The sequence below is a fragment of the Hypanus sabinus genome, unplaced genomic scaffold (assembly GCF_030144855.1).
Source record: "Hypanus sabinus isolate sHypSab1 unplaced genomic scaffold, sHypSab1.hap1 scaffold_296, whole genome shotgun sequence".
Lineage (NCBI taxonomy): Eukaryota > Metazoa > Chordata > Chondrichthyes > Myliobatiformes > Dasyatidae > Hypanus > Hypanus sabinus.
Window position 1 is genome coordinate 179,009 of NW_026781112.1, and position 19,891 is coordinate 198,899.

At 49.0% G+C, this 19,891-nt stretch overlaps 1 protein-coding gene and 1 long non-coding RNA gene across 2 annotated transcripts; both read right to left on the minus strand.

The window, feature by feature from the left end:
• Positions 1–5,713: 5,713 nt before the first annotated feature.
• LOC132388316 (uncharacterized) lies at positions 5,714–6,540 on the minus strand. The gene is made up of 3 exons (XR_009510208.1): positions 6,450–6,540; positions 6,127–6,294; positions 5,714–5,962 (listed from the first exon to the last, which is right to left on the minus strand). It is a non-coding gene; the product is annotated as an uncharacterized LOC132388316 (long non-coding RNA).
• Positions 6,541–18,177: 11,637 nt separating this feature from the next.
• On the minus strand, positions 18,178–19,009 carry LOC132388315 (protein NLRC3-like). Its single transcript, XM_059960656.1, has 2 exons — positions 18,473–19,009; positions 18,178–18,188 (listed from the first exon to the last, which is right to left on the minus strand). The coding sequence occupies exons 1-2, from the start codon at positions 18,996–18,998 to the stop codon at positions 18,178–18,180; spliced, it is 537 nt and encodes a 178-aa protein (XP_059816639.1). The 5' UTR covers positions 18,999–19,009.
• Positions 19,010–19,891: the final 882 nt, after the last annotated feature.

The window sequence follows — 19,891 nt, forward strand, 5'->3', positions numbered from 1 at the left end:
AAGGCAATGAAAAATGCAGGGTTATGGGGTAGTGTGGGTTTAGTACTATTTTTTTAAGGACTATATGGGTCGGCACAACATGGATGGCTGAAGGGCCTGTACTGTGCTGTAGTGTTCTATTCAAAACAAGCCGTAGGGAAAAACATTCATTGTCCATCGGATAACTCCACCCCCCTCACCATAGTAAACAAGTCTTTCTCCCCACCTCCCTTCCAATTTCTCTCTCTCTCCCTGTTCCTCTCTCTTCTTCCTTTCGACTTTCTGGCTCTACCTCTCTCTCCATCCCCCCCATCTCTTATCTCTCTCTCCCACTCTATTTCTGCATCACTATCTGTCTCTCACCCACTCTCGATCTTCCCTTTTCAATTCCTCTCCCACTCTCTCTCTCTCTGTCCCTCCTCCCGCACCGTTTCCACACACACATTCCCTCGCTACCCCCTCTCGCTGCTTTCCCTGTTCAGTTGGTCTACCCCTCTGTCACTTCCACTGTCCCTTTCAAACTTAACTCTCTCGCTCCTTGTCTCTCATCCTCCTTCTATCTCTTCCTTTCTCTCTCTCTCCTCCCCCCTGCCTCTTCTCAATTTATCCCACTCTCTGTCCTCCCACACTCACTCTCACTTTCTGTCTCTCTCTACGGCAGACCATCGCCTGCCTGGTTGCGAATGTGATCTGCGCCCTCGCCGGCACTCCCGCCGTCATCCTGTACTCGCTGAACGTCCGCATCTTCCCCTGCATCGGCTACTGCTACACCGGATGCCGGATGGTGAGTGTTCCGCCCGCCCCCCAACACACACACACACACACACACACACACACACACACACACGCCAGCGAGCCAGCCCTCATCCAGACACCCCCAACCGCAACCACGGCCTTCCCCCTCTCCCGCGGCGCTACCTTGCTCCCCTCGCGGTAACGCTCCCTCTCTCCAAGCCAAGCCTCCCCCGAACCGTCCCTCCCGACTGTTGTAGCGTCCCCTCCGTCCTTCGACCACTTCCTCCGGCAGCTCATTCCAGAGACGGACCACCCGTATCACTCTAAACCTTTCCTATCCGTGTCCCTGTCCGAGTGTCTTTAATGTACCTGCCTCGACCACTTCCTTTGGCAGCTCCTTCCACAGACGGACCACCCGTATTCCTCTAAACCTTTGCTATCCGTTTCCCTGTCCGAGTGTCGTTAATGTACCTGCCTCGACCACTTCCTCCGGCAGCTCCTTCCACAGACGGACCACCCGTATTCCTCTAAACCTTTGCTATCCGTTTCCCTGTCCGAGTGTCGTTAATGTACCTGCCTCGACCACTTCCTGTGGCAGCTCCTTCCACAGACGGACCACCCTCTGTATTAACAACTTTCATCTCGGGTCCCCTATTAAATCTCTAAAACCTGTGCCCTGTGATTCAAGATTCTCCGACCCTGGTTAAAAGTCTGTTCACATTCACCCTATCTGTGCCCCTCGTGGTTTTTACACCTCTGTAAGGTGCCCCCTACGCTCCAGGGAATGGAATCCCTCCCTGTCCGACCTCTTTCCGTAACTCAGCCCCTCGAGTCCCGGCGACACCCTCGTAAATCCCCGTGAACTTCCGCCTCCGGTACGCGGTGCCCTGTCCGGCGATGGCGGTGATGCCAAACGCCGCCTTCACCACCCCGTCTGACTGTGACCCCGCTTCCAGGGAACCAGAAATCTAGGAAAATCTAGGAATCTGGGAATAATGGTGCATAGTTCCCTGAAGGTGGAAGCTCATGTGGATAGGGTGGTGAAGAAAGCTTTTTGGATGCTGGCCTTTATAAATCAGAGCATTGAGTACAGGATTTGGGATGTGTTACAATTGTACAGGGCATTGGTGAGGCCGAATTTGGAGTGTTTTCTACAGTTCTCGTCACCGAATTATTGGAAAGATGTCAACAAAACAGAGAGAGTACAGAGGAGATTTACTAGAATGTTCCCTGGGTTTCAGCACCTAACTTACAGGAAAAGGTTGAACAAGTTAGTTCTTCAATCTTTGGAGCGTAGAAGATTGAGGGGGGACGAGAGAGGTATTTAAAATTATGAGGAGGATAGATAGAGTTGGAGTGGACAGGCTTTTCCCATTGAGAGTAGGGGAAATTCAAACTAGAGGACATGAGTTGAGAGTTAGGGGGCAAAAGTTTAAGGGTAACACGAGGGGAAGTTTCTTTACACAGAGTGTGGTACCTGTGTGGAACGAGCTTCCAGTAGAAGTGGTAGAGGCAGGTTCGGTATTGTCATTTAAAGTAAAATTGGATAGGTATATGGACAGGAAAGGAATGGAGGGTTATGGGCTGAGTGCGGGTCGGTGGGACCCGGTGAGAGTAAGAGTTCGGCACGGACCAGAAGGGCCGAAATGGCCTGTTTCCGTGCTGTAATGGTTATATGGTTATAAACCAAAACTTGGCGAGTTCCTTCAATCGAAGGCTAAAGTTCTCCCTCTTTCACCCCTCTCGGTCTCTCACCCCTCTCTCTCTTTCACCTCTCTCCGCCTCTCACCGTCCATGTTTCACCCTCTCTGTCTCTGCCCCCCTCTGTTTTCCACCTTCCTCTCCCCTCCCTGTCCGACCTCTCTCATCTCCTGCCTCTCACCTCTCTCCCCCATCTGACTCTCATGTCCCTCTCCATCAAATGCCCTTTGCGCCTTATTTCTCTCCCTTCCCTATCCTCATCTCTCTCCCACCCACCCGCTCTTTTCCTCACCCATTGCCTCCCTTCTCTTCCTCCCGGTGTGGGTCTCCCCACCTCCGCCTACCCCAATTCCCACTCTCACTCACTCCTCACTCTTCCCCAGCCATCGTCACCTATGCCCCTCCCTCCCCCCCTCTCTCTCTCTCTCTCTCCTCTTTCTTAACTCTCTCACCCCATTTCTCTCTCTCTCTCCCTCTCTCCACTCCTCTTTTTCCGTCTGGCTCTCTCCCCCCCTCATGCTCCCTCCGCTCTTTCCCTCTGCGAAACACCGAATCTCGCAGAGGTTTGTCAGCGGGATCACGGTGATCTGGCTGGTCAACTGCCTGGTCTCGCTGGTAATGTCCGTCCTCACGGCCATCGCCAACTGCAGGGACCTCAAGTGCTGCGCCGCACAGCCTCCGGTGGTACGTGGGATCTTCCTGTGCACGGGGAGGTGGGTGTAGGTGGCGAGTGGTGGGGCATGGGTACAAGAGATGGGGGAGGTGAAAAGAGGATGGGGAGGGAGCAAGAGAGCGGGAGGGGTAAAGAGACATGGGGCAGAAAAGGAATAAAACGGAGGGGAAGAGAGAGGATAGGGTAGGGAGAGAGAGGGGAGAGAAGATAGGGAGGGGAGAAGGATGGAGAGAAGAGGATAGGGTGGAGAGAAGAGGATAGGGTCGAGAGGGGTGGAGAGAGCAGGATAGGGTGTGGACAGAGAGGTGGAGAGAGGAGGACGGGGTGGAGAGAGGAAGATACGTTGGGGAGGGGTGGAGAGAGGAGGACGGGGTGGGGAGTGGAGGTTATATTCATAGTTATATTCATCCCCGTGGGAACCCCCCAGTTCCAGATCCCAGGTTATGAGCCGCCCTGTCCCACCCTCGGCTCCAGTCACGCCTGAAACACTCCACTGTCTGTCCCCTCGCTCTCCCCTCTATCACCGCCCATCCTACCCTGGCTGGCGGCCATTTTGTGATGGTTACCATTGACAACCGCTCTCCCAGCATCATAGAACGGGGCAAACCCTTTTCCTCTCCTTCCACTCACTTCCCTCCCTGTTTATTCAATCTCATCTCCTCATCCCTCCTCTCCTTCCCCTCGGTGCTCGCTCTCACAGCTTCTGCCTATAGTCATATTGTGACAGTGTGTGACCCTCCCAATTCCTCCACCACGAAGTGCCACTTCCTCACACTCACCATCTTGCCACCCTACTTTCCATTCCATCACTCGCAAGCCCCTTCCCTTTCTCCCCGCTCTCTCCTCTCCCCACCACCTCAATACTCTGCATCGTATGCTGGTTGGCGGCCATTTTGCGATGCCAATCTCTCTCTCTCTCTCTCTCTCTCTCTCTCTCTCTCTCTCTCTCTCTCTCTCTCTCTCTCTCTCTCTCTCTCTCTCTCTCTCTCTCCTCTCTCTCTCTCTCTGTAACCCACTAAGTCACTGCTCTACTCACCCCGCCAGCCCTGACACACTCCCCTCTCTGACCCCTTGCCATTTTTCCCGCCATCCACCCCATCCTGTGTGGTGAACATTTTCTGATAGGAAAATTCTACTAGGGGTCAAGAATAATGACAGTGCTGCTTGCTGCGCGTTCAGCAACAGTGAATTTTCTATTGCCCATGGTGGGTTAAATCACTGTTGAGGTGAGTTTAACGGGTGTCATTCGTTCAATAGCACAGCTAACGCTATTTAAACTAGCCGGCTGGCCGCTGAGGAGCTACTCTACTGCAGACATCCCACCTCTCCCGGGATTTCCGGGAGTCTCCCGCAAATCGATGGTGCCTGCTTCCCTGAAATGAGATTTTGCAGGGTGGAATTAATTGAATGATGGAATGGTGCAGACGGAGCTTCACTGTGTGTTTGGCATTGCAATTGTGTGATGGGACGGTGTGGAGGGAGATTCACTCTGTGTCTGACCCCGGGATGTGTGATGGGACGGTGTGGAGGGTGATCCACTCTGTCTGAATCCGGGAGTGTGTGATGGGTCGGTGTGGAGGAAGCTTCATTCTGTGTCTGACCCTGGGAGTGTATAATGGCATACGGTGGAGGGAGCTTCACTCCGTGTGTAACGCCGGTATTCCATCCCCCATCCGTCTCGTACTCGGGGCCTCAGTGGTCTGATATTATCATCAGTTTTATCTGTCTGCGGGGATCAATTAGCCTGGAAGGGGCTTTGGTGGAGATGAGGTCCTGGGCATCTGACCTCCCTCAGCCTGGAGCTGAGACGCTTCTGTGTCAGTGTGAGGAGCTTCGACCCACTGTTGCAGTGCACAGGGTGCGGGGGGGGGGGGGGCAGCAGAAACCTCAAATAAAACTCGAGTCCAGCACCAGGACAGGAAGTTACAGCGGTTTATTGATTCCATTATGACAAATGTAAGTTAAACAATGTGTGAGCTGCTGACGTGCGGGAATAAATAAGCTGCTCCCGACTCACTCACAGTCACAGACAATTAACTGCCCGACGACAAGGAGTGACCGGTTGAATAATCAGTCCCGTTTCTCACCGTCACTCTGCATCGGGGAACCGATGATTATAAAATCACACTTCAGGGCCGTGTCTGGGATCGCAGCAGATCCAGGGTCACTGCCGAGGGATTTGTCCATTTAACATCATTTTATCGGCCAGGCTGCCGAATGCACCATCTTCAGCAAAGGGAGCAAAAGGATTCTCTCCCGGGATAATTCCCCGCACCCCGGGATACCGGTGTCCCAGACTGAGCCCCGGCCCCCGGGCTCTTCCTGTCCGGGTAATTCTCCGGGGTGTCACGTGGGAGTCTCAAAATCGCACATCCGGCGGAAGTTGTCCCGCCGGACAACAGGAGGAAACACGCCACTGCGGGACCGTTCCGAGCGACGCACACAGCGCGAGGCCCGAGCCGGGTCCGTTAAAACCGTTGGGAATCAGCCCCAGCGCGCGGCCATTGAAGGTAAAGGCGGGAGTTAATGGGGGGGGGGGGCGGGAAGTCGGCCAAATGTCCCCATCCCGCGGGCGGGGATGTTCACACATTCAGATGTTCACAGGATCACTGTCAGTCTGGGTCTGACTCCCTGTAGAGATCCCAGTTCCTTCCTCCCGGTCTCACTGAACCGATTCACCACATTCAGATGTTCACAGATCCACTCTCAGTCCGGGTCTGGGTTCCTGTAGAGATCTCAGTTCCTTCATCCCGGTCTCACTGAACCGATTCCCCACATTCAGATGTTCACAGATCCACTGTCAGTCCAGGTCTGACTTCCTGTAGAGATCTCAGTTCCTTCCTCCCGGTCTCAGTGAACCGATTGTACTCCAGCCTGAAAGAGATGGGAGACTAAAGATGAAATAAACAGATCACACAACAGTGTCAGTGACAGGGGACCGGGGTTAATGTTTCAACAACACTCACAGACAAATATCACCAGAAAACCCGCGGATCCGCTGATATTATATCACATTGAACATTAACACAAACACTCACCGGATCCGCTTCAGATTCGGGAGGGTCAGTATGAGGCGGCGGAGAGCGGGGTGAGATCGGTCTGTCAGAGAGTTGTATCTCAGGTTCAGCCAAGTCAGTGATGGGTTTGTACTGACAGCGGAGACGAGATCCTCGGCACCAGAATCTGTGAGACCGACACTCCTCAGCCTGGAGATGAGAGAGAGTGAGGGTGAAGGACACAGAGAGACAGGAGACGGTACAAATCCCCAGTGTTTATCAGTAACATAATTACTGATCACATTAATGTTCAGTGTCAGACACCCAGTGACTGAAAACACAATCTCCCACAGTCTGGTACTTACACCAGTTTCTGTATTTTACACTCCGGGTTCCTCAGAGCCGCAGACACCAGTTTCACTCCTGAATCTCCCAGTTTATTATAACTCAGGTTAAGCTCCGTCAGAATTGGGTTTGTACTGAGAGCGGAGACCAGATTCTTGGCACCAGAATCTGTGATACCGACACTGTCCAGCCTGGAGATGAGAGAGAGTGAGAGTGAAGGACACAGAGAGACAGGAGACAGTACAAATCCCCAGTGTTTATCAGTAACACAATTGCTGATCACATTAATGTTCGGTGTCAGACACCCAGTGACTGTAACCACAATCTCCCACAGTCTGGTACTTACCCCAGTTTCTGTATTTTACACTCCGGGTTCCTCAGAGCCACAGACATCAGTTTCACTCCTGAATCTCCCAGCTTATTATCATTCAGCACCAGCTCCATCAGTGATGGGTTTGAACAGAGAGCGGAGGCGAGATCCTCGGCACCAGAATCTGTGAGACCGACCTTCCTCAGCCTGGAGATGAGAGAGAGTGAGGGTGAAGGACACAGAGAGACAGGCACGGTACAAATCCCCAGTGTTTATCGGTAACACAATTACTGATATTTTCTTCAGCACGACTGCGGAAGTCAGCCAGTGAGAACAGCGAGAAGAGTTTAAAAGGAAGACAGATATACAGAGCGAGCGTTAGAGGAGCGGGAGACAGAGTAGGAAGGCTTTGGCTCAACGGGGCTTCGGCGATAAAGGGTCGAGGCGAGGTAGGTTATCTGTTTACAATACAGACAGAGAGTATGTGTGTGAGGCTGGTTTTCTGTGCTCGGTGTCAGATGTGGGGGATCCTGGAGACTCCCAGCCTCCCGGACGGCAACATCTGCACCCGGTGTGTCGAGCTGCAGCTCCTTATAGACCGAGTTAGGGAACTGGAGATACAGCTCGATGACCTTTGTCTGGTCAGGGAGAGCGAAGAGGTGATAGAGAGGCGTTACAGGCAGGTGGTCACATGCAGTTGATAGAGAAGGGAGGCACTCAGTCCGATGGTTTGAGATGTGTCTATTTTAATGCAAGGAGTATGATGAATAAAACGGATGAGCTTCGAGTGTGGATCAGCTCTTAGAGCTATGATCTGGTGGCCATTACAGAGACTTGGATGGCTCAGGTGCTGGAACGGCTACTTCAAGTGTCAGGATTTAATTGTTTCAGAAAGGACAAGGAGGGAGGCAAAAGAGGTGGGGACGTGGCACTGTTGATCAGAGATAGTGTCACGGCTACAGAAAAGGTGGACATCATGGAGGGGTTGTCTACGGCGTCTCTGTGGGTGGAAGTTAGGAACAGGATGGGGTCAATAACTCTACTGGGTGTTTTGTATAGACCACCCAATGGTAACAGGGACATCGAAGAGCAGATAGGGAGACAGATTCTGGAGAGGAGTAACAATAACAGGGTTGTTGAGGTGTGAGATTCTAACTTCCCAAATATTGATTGACAGCTCTCTAGAGTGAGGGGTTTAGATGGGGTGGAATTTGTTAGGTGTGTTCAGGAAGGTTTCTTTACGCAATATGTAGATAAGCCTACAAGAGGAGAGGCTGTACTTGATCTGCTATCGGGAAATTAACCTGGCCTGGTGTCAGGTCTCTCAGTGGGAGAGCATTTTGGAGATGGTGATCAGAATTCTATCTCTTTTACCATTGGCTTAGAGAGGGATAGGAACAGGCAAGCTAGGGAAAACCTTTAATTAGAGTAAGGGGAACTCTGAGGCGATCAGACCGGAACTTGTAATCATAAATTGGAATCTGATATTCTCAGGGAAACATACCGAAGAAATGTAGAAAATGTTCAGGGGATATTTGCGTGGGGTTCTGAGTAGGTACGTTCCAATGAGACATGGAAATGATGATAGGGTACAAGATCCATGGTGCTCAAAGGCTGTTGTAAATCTAGTCAAGAAGAAAAGAACTTATGAAAGGTTCAAAAAATGATTATAATGCTAGCAGGAAGGAGCTTAAGAATGAAATCAGGAGAGCTAGAAGGGGTCATGAGAAGGCCTTGGCGGACAGGATTAAGGAAAACCCTAAAGCATTCTGCAAGTATGTGAAGAGCAAGAGGATAAGATGTGAGAGAATAGGACCAAACTGGTGTGACAATGGAAAAGAACTTATTGAACGGGAGGAAATAGCGGAGGTATTTAATAAACCATTTGCTTTGGCATTCATGATGGAAAAGGATCTTGGCAATTGTAGGGATGACTTGCAGTGGACTGAAAAGCTTGAGAATGTAGATATGAAGAAAGAGGATGTGGTGGAGCTTTTGGAAAGCATTAAGTTGGATAAGTCACCGGGACCGGAAGGTAGAGCAATGGATGTAGTGTATATGGCTTTCAGCAAGGCATTTGATAAGGTACCCCATGCAAGGCTTATTGTGAAAGTAAGGAGGCATGGGATCCAAGGGGACATTGCTTCGTGGATCCAGAACTGGCTTGCCCACAGAAGACAAAGGGTGGTTGTAGACGGGTTATATTCTGCATGGAGGCTGGTGACCAGTAGTGTGCCTCAGGGATCTGTTCTGGGACCCCTAGTCTTTGTGATTTTTATAAATGACCTGGATGAGGAAGTGGAGGGTAGTGTTAGTAAGTCTGCTGATGACACAAAGGTTGGGGGTGTTGTGGATAATGTGGAGGGCTGTCAGAGGTAACAGCGGGACACCGAAAGGATGCAAAATTGGGCTGAGAAGTTGCAAATGGAGTTCAACTCAGATAAGTGTGAAGTGGTTCATTTTGGTAGGTCAAACAGGCTGGTGGAATATAGTGTTAATGGTAAGAGATTTGACAGCGCGGAGGATCAGAGGGATCTTGGGGTCCGAGTACATAAAAACTCAAAGTTTCTATGCAGGTTGACTCTGTAGTTAAATAGGCGTATGGTGTATTGGCCTTCATCAGTCGTGGGATTGAGTGTAAGAGTCGAGAGGTAATGTTTAAGAGTTGAGAGATTATGAGGGGGATAGATCAAGTTGACATGGATAGGCTTTTCCCAATAAGAATGGGGGAGATTCAAACAAGAGGTCATGATTTGAGAGTTCGGGGGCAAAAGTTTAAGGGTAACACGAGGGGGAATTTCTTTACTCCGAGAGTAGTGGCTATGTGGAATGAGCTTCCAATAGAAGTGGTAGAGGGAGGTTCGGTATTGTCATTTAAAGTAAAATTGCATAGGAATATGGAAAGGAAAGGAATAGGGGGTTATGGGCTGAGTGCAGGCCGGTGGGACTAGGTGAGAGTAAGTGTTTGGCATGGACTACAAGGGCCAAGATGGCCTGTTTCTGTGCTGTTATGGTTATATCGTTATATGTTGCAGCTATATAGGACCCTGATCAGACCTCACTTGGAGTACAGTGCTCAATTCTGGTCTTTTCACTATAGGAAGGACATGGAAACCATAGAAAGGGTGTCGAGGAGATTTACAAGGATGTTGCCTGGATTGGGGAGCATGCCTAATGAAAATAGGTTGAGAGAACTCGGCCTTTTCTCTTGGAGAGACAGAGGATGAGAGGTGATTTGATAGAGGTGTACAAAATAATGAGAGGCATTGATCATGTGGATAGTCAGAGGCATTTCCCCAGGGCTGAAATGGCTAGCACATTGAAAGGGCATAGTTTTAAGGTGCTTGGAAGTAGGTACAGAGGAGAGGTCAGGGGTAAGTTTTTTTACACAGAGAGTGGTGAGTGCGTGGAATGGACTGCTGGCGGCGGTGGTGGAGGCGGAAACGATCGGATCTTTAAACTCCAGGAAGGCAACATGGAGCTTAGAAATATAGAGGGCTATGGGTAAAACCGAGGAAATTCTAAGGTAGTGACATGTTCAGCACAGCGTTGTGGGCCGAAGGGCCTGTATTGTCCTGTATGTTATCTATGTTTCTTTGTTTCTACTGATCACATTAATGTTCAGTTTCAAACACACAGTCACTACATTGTGACTGTAAACACAATCTCCCACAGTCTGGTACTTACCACAGTTTCTGTATTTTACACTCCGGGTTCTTCAGAGCCGCAGACACCAGCTTCACTCCTGAATCTCCCAGTTCATTCTGCCCAAGTCTAAAAACAAACAGACAGATTCATGAACAAGGTGATTCAAACCGTGGGTCTGAGGGAATTTCTCTTACTCGGATATTCCAGGAAACATTAAACCCATCAGTAAATCACTGATTGGAGTTCTCATCACTGTCAATGTCCCTCACAGCCCAGATCCAGGGTATTCACCAAATGTCAGTAATTTAGTCTGTCGGTGTGACCCTGTAAACTCCACATATTCTGTCCCATTTCCCGATGGAGATAAAAGTGTTCCTGACCGAAATGCCGAAATGTCAATTGGACACAGTGAAATAGACCCACCTGAGCTAAAGGGATGGGGAAGAGAGATCCCACAAGAAGAGTGGGGGATGGGAACAGAGGCCCCACACGAGAACGGGTGATGGTGAATAGAGATCTCACAGGAGGAGGTGGGGATGGGGAATAGAGATCCCACAGGAGGAAGGGGGATGGGGAAGAGAGATCCCTCGGGAGGAAGGGGGATGGGGAGGAGAGATCCCACAGGAGAAAGGGGGATGGGGAAGAGAGATCCCTCAGGAGGAAGTGGGATGGGGAAGAGAGATCCCACAGGAGGAAGGGGGATGAGGAAGGGAAATCCCACAGGAGGATGGGAATGGGGAAGAGCGATCCCACAGGAAGTGTGGGGATGGGAACAGAGGCCACACAGGAGAAAGTGGGATAGGGAATCACATTCCCTTTCCTGGTTTTAGATCACTCGTCCATCTGAACTCCTCTTCTGGGCTCTCTCTTCACCGTCCCCCTTCCTGCTGTTGGGTCTCTGTTCCCATTCCCCTCTTCCTGTGGCATCAGTCTTTCTCATCTCCCTTCCTCCTTATTGATCTCTCTTCCCCATCCCACTTCCTCCTCAGTGATCACTTCCCCCTCCCCCATACTCCTCTGGGATCACTCTTCCCCATCCCCCTTCCTCCTCTGGGATCCCTCTTCCCCATCCCCCTTCCTCCTCTGGGAGCTCTCTTCCCCATCCCCCTTCCTCCTTTGGGATCTCCTGTCCCATCCTTCCTGCTGTTGGATCTCCCTTTCCCTTCCCCCTTCCTTCTGAAGAGAGACCCCACAGCATCTGGGTGTATCCGACAGGAAGTGGCGGGTATTCGAACAGAGGCCCTACAGGAGTAAGTGGATGGGAAAGAGAGATCCCACAGGAAGAGCTGGGATGGGAAAGAGAGATCCCACAGGAAGAGGTGGGATGGGAAAGAGAGATCATACAGGAGGATGGGTGACGGGTCGGAGAGACACCTCAGGAGGAAGGGATTTGGGAAAGAGAGGTCACACAGGTTGAGGGGGCATGAGAACCGAGGACCCACAGGAGGAAGGGGTATGGAGAAGAGAGGCCCCACATGAGAAAGAGTGATGGTGAATAGAGATCCCACAGGAGGAAGGGGGTTGCTATGGACAGATCCAATAGTTGGAAGGAAGGGGGAGTGGGAACAGAGAGCCCAGAGGATGAAAGGGGGATGGGAAAGCCAGATCTCACAGGAGGATTGCTACCCGTGCCACGTGCTAGTGAGGCTAGAAATAGGAAGATAATGCAGCTAAATACGTGGCTCCGGGGATGGTGCATGAGGGAGGGGTTCATATTTCTGGACAATTGGGCTTTCTTCCAGGGGAGGTGGGACCAGTTCGAATTGGACAGTTTGCACCTGAACTGGAGGGGACTAACATCCTTGTCGGTAGGTTAGCAAGTTCTGCTCCGGTGGTTTTAAACTAGATTGCAGGCGAAGGGGGCAGAGTGTTAGAGCAGATAGTGAAGTGGAGGAGGATAAAGGACATGTCAGGACTGCTTTTATAAACAGATATCAATGGTTTGTACGTGGTGGAAATGTTCTCAGGTGCATCTATTTCACGGAGTATTGTAGGTAAGGCAGATGAGTTTAGATCGTGGATTGGCACATGATGATATCGACATTATTGCTATTAATAAGACGGTTGCAGGAGGGGCAGGACTAATAACTATATAACCATATAACAATTACAGCACGGAAACAGGCCATCTCGGCCCTTCTAGTCCGTGCAGAACGCTTACTCTCACCTAGTCCCACTGACCCGTACTCAGCCCATAACCCTCCAATCATATCCTGTCCATATACCTATCCAATTTTACTTCAAATGACAATACCGAACCAGCCTCTAACACTTCAACTGGAGCTCATTCCACACAGCTACCACTATCTGTAAAGAAATTACCCCTCATATTACAATTAAACGTTTGCCCCCTAACTCTCAAATCATGTCCTCTTGTTTGAATCTATTCTCAATGGAAAAAGCCTATCCACGTCAACTGTATCTATCCCCCTCATAAGTTTAAATTTCTCTAACGTCCCCCCTCAAACGTCTATGCTTCAAAGAATAAAGACCTAACTTGTTCAATCTTTCTCTATAACTTCTGTGCTGAAACCCAGGTAACATTCCAGTAAATATCCTGTGTACTCTCTCAATTTTGTTGACACCTTTCCTATAATTTGGTGACCAGAAATGTACACAATACTCCAAATTTGGCCTCACCGATGCCTTGTACAATTTTAACATTACATCCCATCTCCTATTCTCAATGCTCTGATTTATAAAGGCCAACATACCAAAAGCTTTCTTCACCACACTATCCACATGAGATTCCACCTTCAGGGAACTATGCACCATTATTCCTCGATCACTCTGTTCTACTGCATTCTTCAATTCCCTACAATTTACCATTTATGTCCTATTTGGATTAGTAGTACCTCACAGTTATCAGCATTAAACTCCTTCTGCCATCTTTCAGCCCACTCCTCTAACTGGTCAAAATCTCTCTGCAAACTTTTAAAACCAACTTCATTATCCACAACGCCACCTACCTTAGTATCATCTGCATACTTACTAATCCAATTTACCACCCCATCATCCAGATCATTAATGTATATGACAAACAACATTGAACCCAGTACAGATCCCTGAGGCACACTACTAGTCACCGGCCTCCAACCTGACAAACAGTTATCCACCACTACTCTCTGGCATCTCCCATCCAGCCACTGTTGAATCCATTTTACTACTTCAGTACTAATACCTAACGATTCAATATTCCTAACTAACCTTCTGTACGGAACCTTGTCAAGGGCCTTAATGAAGTCCATACAGACAACATCTACTGCTTTACCCTCGTCAACTTTCCTCGTAACCTTTTCAAAAAAACTATAAGATTTGTCAAACATGTCCTTCCACGCACAAATCCATGATGACTGTTCTTAATCAGACCCTGTCTATCCAGATAATTATATATACCATCTCTAAGAATACCCTCCATTAATTTACCCACCACTGACATCAAACTGACAGGCCGATAATTGCTAGGTTTACTCTTAGAACATTTTTAAAATAATGGAACCACATGAGCAATACGCCAATCCTTCGGCACCATCCCCGTTTCTAATGACATTTGAAATATTTCTGTCAGAGCCCCTGCTATATCTACACTAACCTCCCTCATGGTCCTACGGAATATCCTGTCAGGCTCCGGAGATTTATCCAATTTTATATTCCTTAAAACCTCCAGCTTCATATTTCGGGGTTCCGTTGTTTCAGACATGAAAGAGGTGAAGGATGAAAGGGGGAGGAGTGGCATTACCAGTCAGGGAGAATAATACAGCTGTGCGTAGACAGGACAGCCCAGAGGGTTTGTCTACAGAGGCCATTTGGGTGGACCTGAGGAACGGCGAAGGGTAGTATTATAGACCGCCCAATAGGCAGAGAGAATTGGAGGAGCAAATCTGCAGAGAGGTAGCAGGCCGATGTCAGAAACAGAAAGTTGTAATCGTAGAGGATTTTAAATTTCCACATATTGACGGGGACGCCCACTCTGATAAAGGGTTAGATGGTGTGGAGTTTGTCAAATGTGTTTAGGAAAGTTTTCTAAATCAATATATTGAGGTACCAACGAGAGAGGGTGCAGTACCTGATCTCCTATTACGGAACCAGACAGGTCAGGTGACAGAAGTATGTGTAAGCAAACATTCTGGATCCAGTGACCATAATGTCATCAGTTTCAAGATAATTATGGATAAGGATAGGACTGGTCCGCCAGTTAAGGTTCTGAATTGGAGAAGGGCCAATTTTGTGGAAATGAGAGAGGATCTGGGAAGAGTGGATTGGGATAAGTTGTTTTCTGGCAAGGATGTGTTCAGTAAGTGGAACGCCTTCAAGGGTGAAATTTTGAGAGTGCAGAGTTTGCATGTTCCTGCCAGGATTAAAGGCAAAGTTAACAGGCATAGGGAACCTTGGTTTTCAAGGGAAATTGGTGATCTGGTTAAATAGGTGTTTAGCAGGTACAGAAAATGTAAGGGATTACGAAAGAAGGAAATCAGGAATCGAAAAGAAGACATGAGGTTGCTCTGGCAGATCATGTGAAGGTAAACCAGAAGGGTTTCTACAAGTATATTAAGAGTAAAAGGATAGTAAAGGACAAAATTGGTCCCCTAGAAGATCAGTGTGGTCGTCTGTGTGTGGAGCCTCACGAGATGGGGGAGATCTCAAACAGTTTTTTTGCGTCAGTGTTTACTCAGGAAACTGACATAGCGGATATGGAATTAAGGCAAACAAACAGTCGTGTCATGGAACATATGGAGATTAAAGAGGAGGAGCTGCTTGCTGCCTTACAGCGAATAAAGGTAGATAAATCCCCCGGAACTGACATGATATTTCCTCGGACCTTGAGGGAGACTTGTGTAGAAATTGCAGGGGCCCTGGCAGAAATATTTAAAATGTCCTCAGCCAGGGGTGCGGTGCCGGAGGATTGGAGGGTAGCTCATGTAGTTCCGTTGTTTGAAAAAGGCTCCAAAAGTACACCAGGTAATTACAGGCCAGTGAGCCTGACATCAGTAGTAGGTAACTTATTGGAACGTGTTCTGAGAGATCGGATATACAAGGATTTGGACAGCCAAGGGCTGATTAAAGATAGTCAGCATGGGTTTGTGTGTGGTAGATCATGTTTAATGAATCCTGTAGTGTTTTTCGAGAAGGTTAGCAAGAATGCACATGAAGGAAAGGCTGTGGATATTGTCTACATGGACTTTTGTAAGGCCTTTGACAAGGTCCCACATAAGAGATTAGTTCTAAAGGTCCAGACACTAGGTATCCATGGAGAGGTTGTAAACTGGATTTGAATTGACTGTGTGGGAGAAGACAGAGAGTGGTAGTGGATGATTGCTTCTCAGACTGGAGGCCTGTAACTAGTGGTGTGTCGCAGGGATCTGTGCTGGGACCATTGTTGTTTGTTGTCTATATCAATGATCTAGATGATAATGTGATAAACTGAATCAGCAGGTTTGTGGATGACACTAAGATAGAGGCATTGTGGAGAGCGAGGAAGGCTTTCAAAGCTTGCAGAGGGATCTGGATCAACTGGAGAAATGGGCCAGAAAATGGCAGATGGAATTTAATGCAGACAATTGTGAGGAGTTCCATCTTGGAAGGACAAATCAAGATACGACATACCCGATAAACAGTAGGGCACTGAGGAATGTGGAGGAACAAAGGGACCTGGGAGTTCAGATACACAAGTCCCTGAAAGTGGCGTCACAGGGAGACAGGGTTGTGAAGGAGGCTTTTGGCATCCTGGCATTCATAAATCAAAGTACTGAGTATAGGAGTTGGAATATTATGATGAGGTTGTATAAGATATTGGTGTTTCCAAATTTGGAGTATTGTGCGCAGTTCTGGTCACTGAACTATAGGAAGGATATCAGTAAGTTTGAAACAGTGCAGAGAAGATTTACTAGGATGTGGCTGGGTCTTCAGGAGTTGAGTTACAAGGAACGATTGATCAGGTTAGGACTTTATTCCTTGGAGCGTAGAAGAATGAGGGGAGATTTGATAGAGGTTTACAAAATTATGAGGGTATAGACAGGGTAAATGCGAATAGGCTCTTTCCACATAGATTAGGAGAGATAAATATGAGCAGACATGGCTTCAGCGTGAAAGGGGAAAGGTTTAGGGGGAGCATTAGGAGGAACTTCTTCACACAGAGGGTGGTGAGAGTGTGGAACGAGCTGTCATCTGATGTGGAAAATGTGGACTCACTCTTAAGCTTTAAGAATAAATTGGATAGTTACATGGGTGGGAGAGGACTGGAGGGTTATGGACTGGGTGCAGGTCAATGGGTCTAGCGGAATAAGGTTTTGGTACAGACTAGAAGGACTGAATGGCTTGTTTTCTGTGCTGTAGTGTTCTATGATTTTATGATTCTATGGGGAGGAGAGTTCCCACAGGCAAAAGGGGAATGGGGATGGGGAAGAGAGATCCCACATGAGGAAGGGGGATGGGGAAGAGAGATCCCACAGGAGGAAGGGAGATTGGGAAGAGAGATCCCACAGAAGGATGGGGAAGAGAGATCCAACAGGAGGAAGGGGGATGGGGGTTCCCTCAGGAGGAAGGGGATGGGGAAGAGAGATCCCACAGGAGGAAGGGAGATGGGGAAGAGAGATCCCACAGAAGGAAGGGGGATGGGGAAGCGAGATCCCACAGGAGGAAGAGGGATGGGGAAGAGACATCCCACAGGAGGAAGGGGGATGTGGAAGAGAGATCCCTCAGGAGAAAGGGGATGGGGAAGCGAGATCCCACAGCAGGATGAGGCATGGGGAAGAGAGATCCCACAGGAGGAAGGGGGATATAGACAGAAAATAAACAGGATGAAGGGGGAAGGGGTTAAGAGATCGGCCAGGAGGAAGAGGGATGTGGAACAGAGTTCCCACATGAGGATGTGGGATTGGGAAGAGAAATCTCACAGGAGGAAGGGGGTTGGGGAAGAGAAATTCCACAGGACAATGGGGCATGCCAAGGAGAAATCCAACAGGAAGAAGTCGATGGGGGAGAGAGATCCCACAGGAGGAAAGGGGATGGGGAAGAGAGATCTTACAGGAAGGGTGGGGGGTGTGGAAAAGTCATCCCAAAGGAGGATGAGGAAAAGTAATAGAGAGCCCACAGGAGGAATGGGGAAGGGTGCGAGATTCCAAAGAATGGAAGGGGGTTTGGGATGAGAGGTCCCACAGGAGGATTCCAAGGGTAAACGATAATCCTACAAGATGAGAGGATGCAGACATTTTTTGTACGTGTATGTTGGGTCTGAACAGAGGCCCAGAGGAGATACGCCCTCGCTCTTTGCGAATCTGGAAGTCAGCAAAGTCACACACGGAGAAGGGCAGGAGAGGACAATCTCACAATGGTATTTCTTTCCTTCTCACTGGGACAGTCTGCTGACGGTCTCTTGTCCCTCACCAGGAAGGGGGTGTGAATCTCTGACCCACCTGCTACAGTCAGTGTCGGTCTGGGTGTCAGTAACAGTGAGAAGGAACATTGTCAATGGACGTGTCACAGGCAGCGAGAAACATGACCATTACTGTGATTTACTACAATTACACCAATGGCCGTTGTTCACTGATCTGATGAAGTCTCCAACATCCCTTCACAAGGAACCACAGAACACTCCCGTCCTTGGGGAATTACTGACCGATCCCCTGGGCATTTGTCACAATTCTTCACATTCTGATTTACTACAAAATTATGGAAATTCCTTTACATTGAAACAAAACAATGGGATAGTTTCACAGTTCATAGTGAGAGATAAACCAAGTTACCTCAACTCCTGGCACTTGTGCAGCCCGGGTCCCAGCCGCTGGATTCCTTCATACTGAATCTGGCAATAGTTTAGGTTGAGGTGTTTTATTGTATCACAGAATCCGATAACATGAGACAGGACCGTGCAGTCAATCGGGGTCAGTGTCATTTCACTGAATGAAAGTGTTTCCACAGATCCCAGTGCGGCCTGAGCCAGCCCACGATTCTGAGACTCAAACAGGTAGTGCAATGTGTTCAGGAATCTCCTTTTACCAGCTTCACTCCATGTGTTTCCACTCTGGCGTTTAACCTCTTCTTTCACCCAGTCAATCACCCGGCAGATTGTTTCATGAGGAAATGGACCCAGAAACTCCTCCAGGCACCGAGCTGTCATTCGGGAGGAAAAACCAGCAACAAAACGGAGAAATACCTCAAATCGCCCATCTGTCGTGTTGTGGGCTTCAGTGAGGAATTTCAGGATATCCCCGGGATGTGGATTCAGGAATTGTGCGACTGCAGCTACAAACTCTTGGATGGTGAGGTGTGGGAATGTGTACACCACGCTCCGGGCAGAATCCTCTCTCTCCAAAAGCTCCATCAGGAACCCGGACAGGAACTGGGAAGGCTGCAGATTGAACTTGATCAAATCTCCATCTGTAAACACAATCTTCCTCTCGGACACTCCTCTGAAGGCCATCTGACCAACCCTGAGTAACACATCACGGGGGTTCTCAATCTCACGGCCGTGGTTTTTCAGGATGTTGTAAATATAGTAGGAGTACAGTTGGGTGATGGTCTTGGGAACACGCTGTGGGTCCCTGACTCTTTGTGTGAAGAAGGGGCCCAGTGCCTGAGCGAGGATCCAGCAGTAGGAGGGGTTGTAGCTCATGGTGTACAGGATCTCGTTCTCCTTCACGTGCTTGAAAACAGCTTCTGCCACCGTCGGATCTTCAAAATGTCTGATGAAGTACTTCTTCCGTTCCTCACCAGAAAATCCCAGGATTTCCGCCTGGATACCGATTTGAGCGTTTTCCAATAAAGGTAACGCAGTGGGGCGGGTGGTGACCAGCACTGAACACCCTGGGAGCAGCTTGCCCTGGATTAAACTGTACACAATGTCAGACACTTCACACCACCACTCGGGATCTGGGCACTGGTGCTTGGGTTCTGTGTCTCTCTGACTGTCCGCAAAATCGATGGTGTGCTTGAATTCATCCAAACCATCGAATATAAACAGCAATCCCTCTGGGTTCTTCCAGACCTCTCTCAGGATATTCCCAAAGTAAGGATACTGATCCAGAATCAGTTCCCTCAGGTTTATTCTGTTGTTAATGGAGTTTAAATCACGGAATTTGAAACTGAAGACAAACTGGAACTCTTGGTATATTTCCCCAGTGGCCCAGTCATAAACAATCCTTTGAACCATTGTTGTTTTCCCGATCCCCGGGACTCCAGCCATTGCTGCCGAACTCCCAGATGTGGAGTAACGTTGAGAAAACCTGCTCTGGCATAGCTGATCAGTCTGGATGTTTTCCAGCTCTCCTTGGAGAAGTTTCTGTCTCCACTCCTCGTGGTCTCTGCCTCTTGCCAGCAGCTCATGTTCCACCAGTCTCCGATCTCGAACAGTAGAAATGACCGTGAGCTCAGCGTATCGATCAACCAGCTGGAAAACCTTCACCTTCTCCCTCATCAGGATCGTGTTCACTCTCAGTGTTTCAGTTTGTGCCCGCAGAGTCTCCTTGTGTTTCTGTTGAACACCTTCCATGGGAACAGACAGTGGAC

Excerpts from the sequence above, each read along its gene's own strand:
- LOC132388315 (XM_059960656.1), bottom strand. The coding sequence starts at position 18,998 with ATGAGCTACAACCCCTCCTACTGCTGGATCCTCGCTCAGGCACTGGGC.